Below are 16,349 nucleotides of genomic sequence, written 5' to 3'. Positions count from 1 at the left end.
GACAATACTGAGCTAGATAGACCAATGGTCTGACTCTGTATATGGCAGCTTCCTGTGTCTTTCAAGTTTTTAGGACTTCCAGCCTTTCTGGAAGGTAAAAGTTTAGTTACATCCCAAGGACAAAGCACAAAGCAGATTAAGCCTGTGATGTGTCTATGCAAAGCATCTGGTCTTAATTCATGATCTGAAAGACCACTAAATGCAACCAGTATTAAGATGCAAAACCATGTATCTTCAGATTCCCAAGCAGACTAACTTGTAGGCAATGATTGGTTCCAACACTGCATTTCTTAAGGTGTAAGGTAGTAATAAAATTGGTGCAAAGCTGCCACTGCATCTGGAAGGACCAGTGCAAGTAGTATCTTGTTTAGCTCACAAAACAGCAACACAGGAGGCTTGCCAGGCTTCCTTTGGATCTGTCCAGGGCCACAAAGGCCCATGGAAGCCCACAACTCTTTGTGAAATTGTGTTCATGTGTTTAAAAAGGAAATACAGTAATGTAATGTTAGAACGGCCTCTTACTGTGATGTCCTAAACACTGCAGATCATTCCACTGGATCTACAGTACACTGAAAGGGCTGAGGAAACTTGAGAACTCTTGCTGAATCTGAAGAAATGAAACTGAAAGTCAGCCTGTGAACACCTTTGTGCTTTCTGTCATTCTTGGAGTACAATTCTAAATGCATTCACTCCGAAGTAAGGCTCTCTGATTTCAGCAGGGCTTACTCCCTTGTAAGTGTGCATAGGATAATAGCCTTAATCAAGCAGTCAGTAAAGCAGCTCGTCAGACAAAAGTATTTTCACACTTTATGGTTTGTAGCAAATGTAGTCCTGGATCCAACGAGTCCTACCAGATAAGAATTAATTATGTGCACCTAAGAGAGCTGTATCAGCAGTTGCTGATACAGCCTGTGTGGTCTGCTGTTCCAAGGGTAGAAGGCAGAAATTCCACTGGGTACCCTGTACTCAGTATAGCTCTTTGGATTCCAACTATATCCCTGTTTAGAGATTGCTTGCTCTTTTTATATAGCATTCCCACTCATTGCTGTGCTAGTTTATGGTAAAGTTTGTTTTTCAAGCATATCCATTTAGAGGAGATAGAAACCCTGTTCAGATATGTTGCATGTGTGGAAACGTGTCTGCACACATGTATGTGTTTTCATGTGAAGGACTATATACGCATTCATTTTAAACATGAATGACCTACGTAGATTAATGAATCAATGAATTAAACATACGTTAATGAAACATGAATTAAACGTACACAGATTCTTGTAAGTACTAGGCCTATGTGTAAGAATTTCCAGCTCTGACAGAAATGCACTATCCCCTCGACACCATGCAGAAAGAGGCACTCCTGGTGCGGCCACCAGCCGGCAGTATTTGCTATTTCTGGCACTGAGGGGGCTTTTTACCAGAATTGGAGGCTGCGAAGGGGATGCTGGGAAGGTGCACGGAATCGCCAGAAAGCAGCCAACAGTCTGGCACTGACTGCACAGAGGGGACTGGTGCATTTCTGATGGAGCTGGAGGTTCCAGCATACAGCTCTGTGTTCATACATTGAACTGTACTGCTGTAGTATGTTGAACATAACATGCGGATAACTGTACATGCATACAGATTTGTACGTGCAAACATTATAAACAGATTGCACATGTGTTTAATGTGTAAATGAGACCTTGGGTTAGGGTGGTATAAAAATGCAATAAATAAATAAATAGGGCTAAAGCGTAACATCGGCTCACATCCTGACATTGTGCTTATGGAAGTGCATCTGCCAGCCAGAAAGACAAGTGGTCATTTTCAGTTATCCCTGCTTCTCTCTACTGTTCCCATTGGGTTCCCCCCAATATGCCACTGAAGGTCCTCCAACCCTCAGGGACATCTCTTCAGGGGGCAGCAGCATTGGGATGGGGTATTAGCAAAAATCACCCCTGCCACCCCCCTGCCCTCATAAGATCTTTTGAGTGAGGCAACTGAATATTGACTTAGGATTATGAGGGGGCAATTTACCGTAATCAGGCTGACACCTTGTGAGTAGATCTTTAAGGTAGGATGGGGGCTCATTTGATCTCCTGGGGACAATTTTTATTCATCACTGGTGATGAGGCAGACTGATACACATACACACATATATATTCATAGATTTTAGATGTGATTATTCTAAGATATGAATGATGTCTCTCACATTTTAATTTAACTCTTTTCAGTGTCTGTTACTGATCTCCCAAAGAAGTCTGGCTGTGGGCCTTTATTTACAAGACTGCGTAATCCAAGCACAGGCAAGTATGAAATTGTAAAATGCCAATTATTAATCATTTCCTTTGCTTAACCTGCTGATTTGAATTGTTTTACTATGTAAGATGAAATGTGGAGGTTTTTCTACACTTCCTTTGTAGAAATATTTTCTATAAAATGTGGAAGTGTGGGGGCTGGCACTGCAGGGCGAATGCTGTGTGCTTCATCAGGATGTCGGCCCTTAAACGGACTTTGGCATGATAATCTGAATTAAGCCATCATCTTCTTTGTCTAGATTGTACTTGTAGTTACATGTTCTTCTGAGAGATTGCTTGGTTCTATTGACTGGAGGGGAACCTACGAAAGCATTACACATGCAAACTAGATCTGCTTTCGTTTAACAGGACAAGCAGCCCTTTACTTGTTCAGTAGTGATGCTCATCAGCTGTTTGAAATAAAAGCTTTTCATGAGGAATATCGGTCATGGTTTATAGGTCAGACTGTTCAACATGGTGAGTAGAATGGTGCCTCCTTTCTCCCCCTCCATTTGTAACTGAAATTCAAACCCTTCTGCCTTGTAACTGTGCATTGACACAGATTCCTGACTTGCTGCACTTTAGTGTGCTTTATATGCAAACCGTAGGTCGTGGAGGAAGACATTTTATGCTTACGGGAAGTGGGCAGCATCCAGACTAACTTATCTCATTGACTTCAGTGGTGCCTAATCATGACTAATCAGTCTGGATGCTGCCCAGTATGTCTTACATCCTCTCCAGGCTTGTTGATACCCTGCCCAGAGAAATACATTTCTGCTCCCAAAATATTGCTTATTAGTAAAGTTTCGGCATGCTTATTTATATATGTGTATATGTTTTAACATTGAGCATAGTCAGTGTGTGTTCTGTTCTGTTACCTGTATTTGAGTTTTTGTGGAACAAAGTATATGGGGGCATGATGATGTGAGTGGCAGCAGGGCTGTGTAGGTTGGAGAGTGTGATCCATATAATTTAAGGATTTGCCCCTGTGGAATGGGTGCTGTAGAAACTACCCCTCATGTTATTTTATATTGTAAATTTTATAGCAATGCCTGTTTAAAACTAATTTCTCCTCTCTTAGGGAAGTTTCCAGGTCACTCTGATGAATTTTACTTAGAGTTTTTGTTATCTAACTTTTGTAAAGAGATCACTTTCAGTGTGGCTAGGTTTTGCTACGTTGTTTGTATTGTACTCTCTAGTCTTATGTAATTTTTTTGTTGTGTTGTCTGATCTACAATCATAATAAAGCTTATCTACTGTATCTTGGAGAGTGTGACCTGGAGCTGATATGAAAGGAGAAAGGTAGCTAAGCAGGACACCAAAGGGCATGACCCTCTGCTGTAGAGCCTTTGGTAGATGTTGCCAGAACTCTTTTTACAGCCACAAAGGACTTTCCTGACATTTTCTTCTCTCCCACACTGTGGCATAGACATTCTCACTCTCCCTTTTTTGATGGTTGGTGGAAACCTGATCCTCTGCACTCATCTACTTTCCCCACTGTTACATTGTTGTTTGAGGTTATGAGGAAATGGTGAGCATTTCTCCAGGAACAATAACCCAGTGTGAAGGGCACAGGGGATATAAGTAGTGCTCAGTGGACCACTATTTTCCTGAACACTCGGGTAGAGAGAGATGCTGGTGAGATATTTGCAAGAAGACACTTCCCTTGGTTCTCTTCAGCCACAATCAGCTGGCTTTTTAAAATGTTAAAGTTGCCAATCACTTTCTTGCTTTTATGTAATATTCATTGTATACTGGAATAAAAAAATGAGGAAGCCCAGCGAAAATAGTAACACAGCAATGATCTGTGCATACATTAGTGCTGGGTTTTATGAATAATCATGTCATGTTTACTTTCCTTCATACTTCTGCCTTCAGATGGACGCCTGTTCTTTGCTACACCAGTGGACCCCTTATTTCTTGTGCTGTTCTACTGTATCCAGGCACAGAAAGAGGTAGGTAACTAGGAATTTTTAAAGAAGACAGCACTGTTTTGGTTTTTGTCCAAAGAAAATGGCACTCATGTTGTGCAGCTACCCAGGTTTATCTCGTTGGTTGACACTGCTGCGGGCATCTAAGGAAGTACTGGGGATCTTGCGCAAATACATAAAGTTGTGTGTCAGCACTTTGTGAATGCACCTTGCTGTGGAAACAGTTGTTTCTGTCAATAGTCTTTTAAATCACTTTGATTTCCTCACAGTTTGATTTATTTTTCCCCAGCAGGGAAAGTTCCAACCACTGGATCAAATTTTGGTAGATGAAGAGTTTTCCTCCTGCACAATGTTGCTACAATGCGCAAATATTTCACAGTCTGTTCACCACATAGTAGAAGAAAAAGGTACAAGATCTCAACAGTACATTTAGCAAGAAGTGTTTAATCAAGATATGCAAACCCATGTCGTTTGCTTCCATTAGGCCAGTGAAGGTGTGTCTGGATGTCTAACAGATGCATGGTCATATCCCTTTTTGTTTAAATCAAAAGTAAATTTCTAGTCTCAAGGTGCTCAGAAAGCTCTGAAAACCCATTTGTAGTTGGCATGTGTGTTGCTATTTCCCTTGTACTATCACTGTAGTGGCATGTGTCCATAAGCCTGTTTCTTGTGAGCCCATATTGCGGTTTCTTTCCCAAGGTCCTTTTTGCAGAGTTTTCCCCAATCAGGCATTTTAAAGTTTCTTCTATATTTATATGTTTGCTTGATGTTTCATGTTTATGCTGTTCCTTGGTTTGTGCCGGTCTTGCAGTTAGGCTGGTATTGGATTGCCTGTGTTGAGTAAGAATTTCCTACAGGTGACCAGGTGAGCCATGCCGTCTACCAGTACTGTAATCTACTTCCCTAGTCAACAACAGAAGAGAGAGAGAGGCTGGGGCACAGCTGCACAACTTCGGCCCTCCTGCAGATGTTGGACTACAACTCCCAACATCCCTGATTATTGGCCACTGTGGCTGGGGATCATGGGAGTTTCATACCAGGATAAGCGATGAGTGGGAAACGAGAGAATTTATAATCTATTTGCCCTTTGTGCTTTAGCTGCCAAACATACCAAGTTTTGCTCTCTTTGCTATTTTCTTGTTCTGGGGTCCATCTCTTTGCTGCACAGAAGTATTATCTGCTCACCAGGACTTTCTGTAGCCCCTTGGGAACTCCACGCCCCAGCAATTTGCTTCTTAACATCACATGGCTTTGGAAAGCCACTTTTCTTGCTGTTTCTACCATCGGAGTGTCTCTAGCATCCACGAAGCCCTTCCAGACTCACAAGCTGTGCTTGTAGCGAGTGAAGAAACAGCTTGATAACCCTTACGGCCAATGAGCAGCTCTATATGATTCATTTGAGAGAGACTAACAAAGAGACACTTATTATTATTATTTTAACATTTATATCCTGCTCTTCCTCCAAGGAGCCCAGAGTGGTGTACTACATACTTGAGTTTCTCTTTCACAACAACCCTGTGAAGTAGGTTAGGCTGAGAGAGAAGTGACTGGCCCAGAGTCACCCAGCTAGTTTCATGGCTGAATGGAGATTTGAACTCGGGTCTCCCCGGTCCTAGTCCAGCACTCTAACCACTACACCACGCTGGCTCTCGCATGACATCCACATTGCAGATATTCTTTGCAGTTTTGAATGCCAGAAATGTAAGTGGAGATTCTTGCATTTCAGATTGCAGAGTGGTATCCACTGTAGTGGTAACCTCTCAAACTGTAATGTGATGACTCTCTTTGAAAGCACACATCAAATACAATAGGAACGCTCTCCTTTTTCTTTTATCCCAGAAATAAGCGGTAGGAAATTTTATAAATATAATGAGGAGAAAACATTGAAGTGGCTGAAGAAGAAGGTATGTTTCTCTTGTCTTTGACTTTAAATGTCTTTGACTTGTTTCTGAAATGCCTGATTTTTAATGTTGTATATGTTGCATTAAACTGAAGAGCAAGGATAAGTCTGAAAAAGATAACAAGGAAATAGCAGATTGCTAAGGAACGTCTTTTTCCTGTTGTTGCTGGCTGATTTAGTGAGCACATCAGGGATGTCTTGAAAGGTAATACTTACAGAAGTTGCTGTTTTACTAGTTAGTCATGAGTAAGCACTATTGAAATCAATGAGACACATTATTTTATTTTTATTTATTTATTTAATTAAATTTGTACAGCGCCCCAAAACTTTCATCTCTGGGCGGTTAACAATAGCATAAAACCAGTTAAAAACACATACAAAAACTTAAAACAATTTAACAATTTAAAATAAACCAGAGATTAAAACCTAAAAATTTTTTAAAAGCAGAGAAAGCTGGGGTGAAAAGATGGGTTTTCAGGTGTTTTTTAAAAATTGCCAGAGATGGGAAGGATAATATCTCAGCAGGGAGCACATTCCACAATCTTGGGGCAGCGACTGAGAAGGCCCGTCTCTGTGTAGCCACCAAATGAGTTGGTGGTAACTGGAGATGGACTTCCTCAGATGACCTCAATGGGCGGTGGGGCTCGTAGTGAAGAAGACGCTCTCTTAGATATCCAGGGCCTAAGCAATTTAGGGCTTTATAAGTTATAACTAGCACTTTGTATTTTGTCCAGAAACCTATTGGCAGCCAGTGTAGCTCCATCAACAGAGGAGTAACGTGGTCTCTCCGAGATGACCCAGAGACCAACCTGGCTGCCGCATTCTGAACCAACTGAAGTTTCCGGACTATGTACAAAGGCAACCCCACGTAGAGCACATTACAGAAGTCAAGTCTGGAGGTTACCAACAAATGTACCACTATTTTGAGGTCATTGATCTCGAGAAACGGGCGCAGCTGGCGTGTCAGCCGGAGCTGATAGAAAGCACCCCTGGCCACTGCCTCAACCTGAGAAACCAGGGAGAGGTGTGGATCCAGAAGTACTCCCAGACTGCGAAACTGTTCCTTTTGGGGAAGTGTGATCCCCTCTAGAACAGGTAGATCAAAATCATCTCTGGAGTTCTGACCCCGCACAATAAGTACCTCCGTCTTATCTGGATTCAGCTTCAGTTTATTCTCCCTCATCCAGCCCATTACTGCTTCCAGGCAGGCATTTGGGAAGGATATGCCAGTTCCTGAAGAAGTTGACATGGAGAAGAATACCTCAAGTCTCACAGGGGCCTAGTCTGGATTTTGCCTTCTGTAGTTAAAATATTAGTGGTTTTGCAGATTCAAGAGCATTTTGGCAAGGGATCAACTTTTAAAAGGCAAGAACTTAAGCAAGTACACTTGTAGAGTGTGGCACTTAGACAGGATTGCTTAGAAGCTCTGAGAGGAGGATAGATTGTTTTGTCAATCACTGAAACACCAATTGTTGACCATTGGAAGTCCTGTCAAACACACCACTTTGATTTCTAAGGCTTTAGCAGACATTACTCACAAATTTAAAAGATGTTTCCTGCATAATAAAGGTTCAGGGTTGTGAGAGGGCTAGTGTGTGCCTCTCCTCCTTTGAATCAGGACTTGGAACCATTAATTATTCTCTGTGACTTTTAAATGAGTTCTTTGTGGATACAATCTCTCATATTTGGGCCGACTTAAATTCAGATCCCACAATTACTGCAGTGTCTGATGTGGAGGTGTCCAGCGACCCTTTTTATGTGGTAAGGCTGAATCAGTTTCAGTTTGTGATTCCTGAGGATGTGGGCTAACTGCTAGGTGCTGCCTACCACCTGTTTTCTTGATCCCTGACCAACTGCCCCAGGTGAGGGCAGGCTTCCTCCTTGTTTCAAGGAGGCAATTATTAGACCACTTCTGATGAAGCCTGCATTGGATCCCTCAATTAAGCAACTATAGGCCTGTCTCCAACCTTCCGTGGCTGGGCAATGTAATTGAGAGGGTGGTGGCCTCCCAGCTCCAGGCAGTCTTGAAGGAAATTGATTATCCAGACCCATTTCAAACTGGCTTTTGGATGGGCTGTGAGGTGGAGACTGACTTGGTTGGTCTGATGGATGATCTCCAATGGGGAATTGACAGAGGGAATGTGACTCTGTTGGTCCTTTTGTATCCCTTGGTGGCTTTCGATACTGTTGCCCATAGTATCCTTCTGGAGCGTCTGAGGGGGTTGGGGATGGGAGGCACTGCTCTGTAGTGATTCCACTCCTACCTTTTGGGCAGATTACAGATGGTGTCCCTTTGCTCTTCGAAATCTGAACTTCCTTATGGTGTCTCTCAGGGGCTCCATATTGTCTCCATTGTTGTTAAACATCTACATGAAACTGCTGGGAGAGATCATCAAGATATTTGGTGCAGGGTTCTATCAGTATGCTGATGACACCAAAATCTGTTTCTCCGTGTCAACCTCATCAGGAGAAGGCATAACCTCCCTAAATGCCTGCCTGGAGGCAGTGATGAGCGGGGTGAGGAATAAGAAACTGAGACTGAATCCAGATAACTTATTGTGAAGGGCTGAATTCAGGAGACTATTCCAATTTGCCAGTTCTAGATGGGGTCACACTTTCCCAGAAGGAACAGCTACGTAGTCTGAGGGCGCTTCTGAATCCTAACCTCTCCCTGTTGTCACAGGTTGAGGTGGTGGCCAGAGGTGTTTTTTATCAGCTTCAGCTGATAAGCCAGTTGCATCTGTTGCTCGAGAGAAACAACCTCAGTGGTACGTATGCTGGTAACCTCCAGACTTGACTACTGCAATGTGCTCTATATGGGACTTTGTACATAATCCGGAAACTTCAGTTGGTACAGAATACAGCATCCAGGTTGGTCTCTGGGTCATTTCAGAGAGACGTTATTACTCCTGTGTTAAAAGAGCTTCACTGCCTGCCAATAAGTTTCCGGGCCAAATACAAGGTGCTGGTTATAACCTATAAAGCCCTAAACAGCTTAGGCCCTGGGTATTTAAGAGAACGTATTCTTCGCCATGACCCCCACTGCCCTTTGAGATCATTTGGAGATGTTAATCTACAGTTGACGCTGGCTTGTCTGGCGGCTACTCAGGGACAGGCCTTCTCCATTGCTGCCCCGAGGCTTTGGGATACACTCCCTGTTGAAATAAGAGCCTCCCTATCTCGGGCAACTTTTAGAAAGGCGGTTAAGACACATTTGTTCACCTAGGCTTTTAATTAGATTTAGTTTTTAATAGTTTTTAACAGTTTTAAAACAGTTTTAACAGTTTTAACTGTTAAATTGTAAACTGTTTTAATGTTTTAATTCTGTTTTGATTTGTACTCTTTTTATTGGAAACCGCCCAGAGACATAAGTTTTGGGTGATATATACATTTGTTAAATAAATAAACAAAACTCTTATTTTAAAAAGGCTATGGGGGTCAGGAAAGACACTGCAGTGTCATGGAAGAATTCCCAATTACTGCCTTACTAAGCAAGGGCAACTTAAGCTGCATCCCACTGAGTGCAACAGTTGTGATGGATGCATCTCTTCTCCCACAGTATAATTACTGTGCAGATGTAACGAGCTGGAAGCCTCATGGCTGGCAAGGGGGCAGAGGTGGGAAGCTTGGTTACTGTGATTTGACTTAATCTATTATTAAGTTGCTAAAATCACAGCTATTGGTAGCAGGAAATTACACACCATGAACATTTCTTTCATGATCTTTTACACAATCATATTAAAATGAATAGAGATTTCCCAGCAGCACAATTCTGTTCTTGCACAATTCCCATTCATTTCAAGAGACTAATTCAGGTGACTATGGGAAATTGTGCTCTGTGTCTCAGTATGACAGAGCAGGTGTTTACTTCTCAGTACATAACTTCAGGATTTGTTGTTCTGTTGTTTAACCTGATGATGCCTTGACATCCTTGTAAAGTGATGGTGATGCAACCCCTTCTCTTTTTTTACTCTTCATTAGGTTGACCAGACTGTGAAAGTCCTAAAAGATCAAGATGTATGTGTTGGTGGAAAGGTGCAATCTGCTACATTCATCAGTGGTAAACAGATCACAGATGCCACAGAAGGTAGAAGAATCAGTGAAGTTCAGAGGAAATTTGTAGAATAAAATCTGAAACACTGGCTTTATGCGAATCCTTGTGTGCTGTTGATCTGTTCAAACACATGCTTTGTTCTAGCCACTGTTTCATTATTCTGCTGTGACCCTCTGCTATCAAAATGTGTCGTATGCTTTTCTAAGTAATCTGCCTCTTACAGATTACCTAGTTGCTCTGAACATGTCCTCTTCAGTATCTGCAAGCTATCTTGATGCTAGAGAGACATGAGGCTAGTCTAGCATCCAGTACTGTGGTGGGGCACCCCCACCAGGCTGCTAATGGGATTGAGCGGGAGTGGTGGTGTTGCCCTCACTGCCAACATTTTAAGATAAAGCAGTCATGGGGGGTTTATCTTTTGAGCTGGTTTTGTGCCCCCTTGAGTTTAGGAAGCAATAACCTGAAGGGTGGAGAAAACAGAGGGTTTTCTGGGCACTCATGCTAATGTCTCTTAATGCTTGTGATAATCTAGAATCCATAGGGGATGCTTGTGTGGTCACCCAGCAGCTACCATGAACTATTCCTCCACTTCTAGTTTTACTTTTTTCAGAGCACTGCTAATATGATGCCTCGGCCATTGCAGCAGAGGCATAGTAAACATTGTCCCCTAAGTCTCTACTTGGGCTAGCTGGTAATTCTTTGGACTAAGCATTGCTGCAAGTTGTCTCTTGTAAGTCCTTGTGCTCTTTGGTATATGTTGCTTCCATTTAGTGCAAGGGATGGGGCCTATGCACCGGTGGCCACAAAACCACCAGTGCTGGTGGTCCACCGACTGTGCCGCTTTAAAAATTAAAACACCACAACCCTGCAATAATGAAGGCTTGGCTTTACTCCCCACCCTGTGCTCGCTTTGTTTAAAATAACCATTTGAAACCAAATAAATATGATTGCCTCAGACCTCACCAAGAATAAGATATCTCTGTGAGGTTAGGAGGAAGGAATACAGAATCCATCCAGAATCCATCACTATGGTTTTTATTTTATTATTATTTTTAATATATTTTTTTACATTTTATAACCTGCTCTTCCTCCAAAGAGCCCAGAGCGGTGTACTACATACTTAGGTTTCTCTTCACAACAACAACCCTGTGAAGTAGGTTAGGCTGTGAGAGAGTGACTGGCCCAGAGTCACCCAGCTAGTTTCAAGGCTGAATGAGGATTTCAACTCGGGTCTCCCCGGTCCTAATTCAGCACTCTAGCCACTGCACCACGCTGGCTTCTGTTTTAGCCCTTGAAATTTTCACTCTCCTCTTACTGTTAACTACTGAGTGGTGAAGCTTCTTATTAAGAGAGGAAGAAAATTGATTTTATTTATTTATTTAATTTATATACCGCCCTTCCAAAAATGGCTCAGGGCGGTTTACAACAAAATAAAAACAATTAAAATAAATTAAACAATTAAAATCATTTGAACATTAAAATCATTTAAAATGAGTTAACATATTTGGGATAGTGTTTATTTGGAAGAGGCTGGTGAACGGAATAATTTTATTTATTTCATTTTTTTTAAATCAGTGGACTACATTCTTTACGCTCATGGTTTAATATCGGAATACATTCCTGAAGAGCTGAGTACTGCACTAGCTAAATATTTACGGTGAGTGTTTAAGCAACTTACTGGATCTCTATTGTGAAGGAGAACTTCCTGCAGCTACTGATGAAGTCAACTATTTTGCTTTTATGTCTTGGGGAGAAGAAGGATCCATCTGCTTTAGTGTGCAGTGAAAATCTGGTATAATGTTTTAATGAAGCCTCAAAATGTTACCTAAACACTATATTAAATAAGCCCCCTTGAGCTCCAATAATGCACTGAGGGGAGGGATTGCCCCTCCCCTCCCCGAGTCTGTCAGCTGCGGCTGCCACACAATCAGATAAACGGGGTTAGGAGAGCACTTGTACCCTAACCCCATTTAGAAGGGTGGCTCCACAAGTGGGTTTGCTGCTGTGGTGCCACTGGGATCGGGCAAAATCCCAGTGGTTCCCACATGCATGTAAAACTGGGCTGGGCTCCCTTAGCCCAGTTTTGCACGTCCGTGTGAATAGCCTCAAAGAATTGGGCTTCGTACAGGTTTAGCTGCAGTTCTCTTTCAAGAAACCATTGTCTTTCATTGGAGATTATTGTGATGCTTTCAAAAATAATGAAGATATAGTCTCAAGAATCTTTCTGAAATTTGCTTCCCATAAGACATTTTAGTCGGAAACTGACATATGCATATTTAAAATACATAAATGAGGCAAGTGTTGAAACACACATTCAGGCACATCGTTCTAGAGTTTGACTTTCTCCACTTTTTCTTTTTGCCTTCTAGACTTCCGCAGGTTACAAGCCCTCCAGCAGAGCCAGCACCAAAGGTAAGGAGCCATCAAGGAATGTTTAGAAGTTGCTCATTTGTTTCCCACAGCCCTGAAGAGATGAAGAAAGCATGCTATAGCAGAGCTGCTTAGAAATAATTAAGAAAATGGAGAGTCGTATCTAAATATTTCTTCTCTCTGTTTTTTAAAATACCAAAGGTGACTTTTTTCAAAGTGTCAATCTGAAAGCACAAAATGTCACAGTTTTTCGAAATACGGCATGTGTTGCTGTTCTTACTTTTGACATATAGCTAAATTTACACAGCGATGCCCAGCCCCAAATTATATGTTACAACACTCGTATGATTTCATGACTCTGTTCCATCCGAATGTTAGATGAACTTAGACTGTGGGATTTTCAGAGTTGTCATTTCAACTAGTTGTAGCAGCCAAATATGCCTGCAGGAGGATTGGGCTAAGCTGGGTTGGAAACAGGCCACAACTTTTTATTGCTCAAAGCTTCCATACATTTTGGTATGGACAGGACATTGTGATGCAACTGGTAGGCAGCTTGGCTACTAACCACAGGAAATCAAACCAACCCATCTCCTGGGTCACATGGGAAGATAGACTAATGTAAGGCAGTGGGTGGTATGGGTTGCTCATGCTTGCTTCAGCCACCAGGCCCTTGAAGGGGGTCCTCCATGGTAGTTTGCAGGGAATCCACCTCTCTGAACACCCACAGCAAAAGAGGTAGGTCTGTTATGCCCCAACATTCAACTGACAATTTTTAGAAAGCATTTGAAAACCCACCTCTTCACCCAAGCTTTTTCTCTTCTTTAAATTTTTAAGATTTTAATTCGTGGCTGATTTTTAAATTGTTAAATTGTTTTGAGTTTTTGTATATATTTTAACTTGTTTTATACTATTGTAAACCACCCAGAGATGAAAGTTTGGGGCGGTGTACAAATGTAATAAATAAATAAACTGTAGGTTATCCTAAAAACTTTGAGCCCAGCCCTTTGGTTGCCACTTCAGCAATGAGCTACCCAGCCAGACATGCTGCCATGTGGATCGAGAGCAATGGCTGAATGTCTGATTCTTACAGTTCAAGGTAATCAGGTTATGGATGCAAGCTTCGTAGTCCAAATATGTGTGTCTCAGTCTTTTTAAAACATGCATGGAGTGTTTTGGGATGGGACAGGCTACAAATCAAAGAACCAAATGAGTTCATTCCTATGTTTTGGTACAAAATGTCTAGAATGGAAACTCTGCAAAGCATTCAAATGACTTGCAGCACAAAACTGCCTTTTCTAGGCTTTCTAGGGAAGGTCCTGCCAGATACAAAATAGAATGTCATAGATCTCTGCAAGAGCAAATTCCAAATGTTTCCGTGGAAGCTCAAGACTAGAACTTCATAGGGTTCCGTGGAAGCTGAAGACTAGAACTTCATAGGGTTTCATGCCAGAAATATGCCCTTGTTTTTATTTCTGAATTTTTTCATCTGCAATTTAATGTGACGTCATATATGACAAAAGGAAAAACTCAGAAGACTAGTGGCATTAGCCAAGGGATTTTTTTGAATTTCTTCTAGTTCAAATGTTTATCAACCAACCATAAGAACATGACCAGCCCAGCTGGATCAGGCTCAAGGCCTAAATAGTCCCGCATCTTGTCTCACACAGAGGCCTACCAGATGCCTCTGGGGAGCCTAGAGGCAAGAGGTGGGGACATGCCCTCTCTCCTGCTATGCTTCCTCTGCAGCTGTTATTTAGAGGCATCATGCCTCTTAGGCAGGAGGTGGCCTATAGCCCTCAAACTAGTATCCATTGATAGACTTGTCCTCCATGAATGTATCTAAACCGTTCTTAAAGCCATCAAAGCTGATGGCTGTCACCACATTTTGTGGCAGAGAATTCCATAGGTTAATTATGTGCTGTGTGCAAAAGTACTTCCTTTTGTTGATCCTAAATTTCTTGGCAATCAATGTGGCATTTGGTCTGAGTCAGAGATGTGTGTAAAGTTTATTTTCAGTTGCTTTCTGCCTTTGGCTTGTATAAGTATATTTCCGCTGCCACCAATTATACAGTGAAGTCTCTAAAACTCTTTTGGTTTCTTTACCCTGATAACATGACTTTGCAGATGTGAGGAGGGTTTGTTACAGAAATCACTTAGTCAGATGTACTTTAAAACAAAATAAGGGCATTTATTTAAAGATGTTATGTGAAGTTTGTTTCATTACTGATCAGTAGGGCTGAAATCTTGCTTGGCTACAAAGTTGATGATTTGAACTTCTCACAGCAGTTAGTTACTTTACACATAGGATATAAGGCCTTACACTTTTGAAGCCAGTTCCTTCCCAGAACTGTACTTCACAACCTAGTCTTTATTATAGACTGTCCTAATAACCCAGTCCTTTATTTTTTTAGTCTTTATCCTTTGTCTCTCAAAACAACTCCTCTTTAAGACTGTTCCAACCCAAACCCCGACTCTAACTGAACTTCACTTCCAACTTCTGTCACTCTCTGCCTCTTATGAACTCCAAAGAGTTCTAAGCCAATATGCATAAAAGTAGTCCTGTGCCATTTCATCACAATCGTTTTCATGTGATGACCCCTGGTTCTAGTATTATGAGAGAGGGAGAAAAATTTATCTCTGTCTACACTGTGCATTATTTTATAGACCTCTATCATGTCTCCTCAGTCGTCTTTTCTAAACTAAAATGCTTCAGGTGTTGTAGCCTTGCCTTGTATGGAAGTTACTCTAGGCTCCTCATCATTTTAGTTGCCCTCTTCTGTACCTTTTCCAGTTCTATAATATCCTTTTTGAGGTATGGTGACCAGAACTGTATACAGTGTTCCAAATGTGGCCACACCATCAATTCGTATAAGGGCATTATGATAGTAGCATTTTATTTTCAGTCCCTTTCCTGATGGTTCCAGGCATGGAATTGGCCCTTTTCACAGGTGCTGCACATTGAGTTGACACTTTCAATGAGCTGTCCACCACAACCCCAAGATCCCTCTCCTGGTCAATCACCGCTAGCTCAGATCCCATCAGTGCATATGTGAAGTAGGATTTTTCTTTCTTTCCCCAATGTGCATCAATTAACTTTGCTAAAAAGCACTGGCCATTCACATACAGGTGAAACTCGAAAAATTAGAATATCGTGCAAAAGTTCATTAATTTCAGTAATGCAAATTAAAAGGTGAAACTGATATATGAGATAGACGCATTACATGCAAAGCGAGATAAGTCAAGCCTTAATTTGTTATAATTGTGATGATCATGGCGTACAGCTCATGAGAACCCCAAATCCACAATCCCAGAAAATTAGAATATTACATGAAACCAATAAAACAAGGATTGTAAATAGAACAGTATCGGACCTCTGAAAAGTATAAGCATGCATATGTATTCAGTACGTGGTTTGGGCCCCTTTTGCAGCAATTACTGCCTCAATGCGGTGTGGCATGGATGCTATCAGCCTGTGGCACTGCTGAGGTGTTATGGAAGACCAGGATGCTTCAATAGCGGCCTTCAGCTCTTCTGCATTGTTTGGTCTCATGTCTTTCATCCTTCTCTTGGCAATGCCCCATAGATTCTCTATGGGGTTCAGGTCAGGCGAGTTTGCTGGCCAATCAAGCACAGTAATTCCATGGTCATTGAACCAGGTTTTGGTACTTTTGGCAGTGTGGGCAGGTGCCAAGTCCTGCTGGAAAATGAAGTCAGCATCCCCATACAGCTCATCTGCAGAAGGAAGCATGAAGTGCTCCAAAATCTCCTGATAGACGGCTGCGTTGACCCTGGACTTAATGAAGCACAGTGGACCAACACCA

General features: G+C 41.8%; 1 protein-coding gene across 6 annotated transcripts in view; it reads left to right on the top strand.

Annotated features, from left to right (window-relative positions):
• The window catches only part of RNASEH2B (ribonuclease H2 subunit B), a 48,430-nt gene that overhangs the window by 1,121 nt on the left and 30,960 nt on the right, over positions 1–16,349 (top strand). For 3 of the 6 annotated variants that reach the window (XR_008313520.1, XM_053285119.1, XM_053285115.1), the window contains exons 2-9: positions 2,211–2,282; positions 2,643–2,750; positions 4,152–4,228; positions 4,494–4,611; positions 6,044–6,108; positions 10,086–10,191; positions 11,734–11,815; positions 12,528–12,570. Coding sequence is in view for 5 of the 6 variants with exons in the window: in XM_053285119.1 (XP_053141094.1) it covers positions 2,211–2,282; positions 2,643–2,750; positions 4,152–4,228; positions 4,494–4,611; positions 6,044–6,108; positions 10,086–10,191; positions 11,734–11,815; positions 12,528–12,570 (671 nt within the window). In the remaining variant the exon portion in view is untranslated. Of the gene's footprint in view, positions 1–544; positions 697–2,210; positions 2,283–2,642; positions 2,751–4,151; positions 4,229–4,493; positions 4,612–6,043; positions 6,109–10,085; positions 10,192–11,733; positions 11,816–12,527; positions 12,571–16,349 lie in introns of all 6 variants that reach the window. The other 3 variants (XM_053285117.1, XM_053285116.1, XM_053285120.1) reach the window with 3 other exon arrangements.

This window comes from Hemicordylus capensis, chromosome 1 (genome assembly GCF_027244095.1).
Source record: "Hemicordylus capensis ecotype Gifberg chromosome 1, rHemCap1.1.pri, whole genome shotgun sequence".
Taxonomy (NCBI): Eukaryota; Metazoa; Chordata; class Lepidosauria; order Squamata; family Cordylidae; genus Hemicordylus; species Hemicordylus capensis.
The sequence above is the reverse complement of the archived record's forward strand: the minus strand, read 5'-3'. Positions and strand labels throughout refer to the sequence as shown.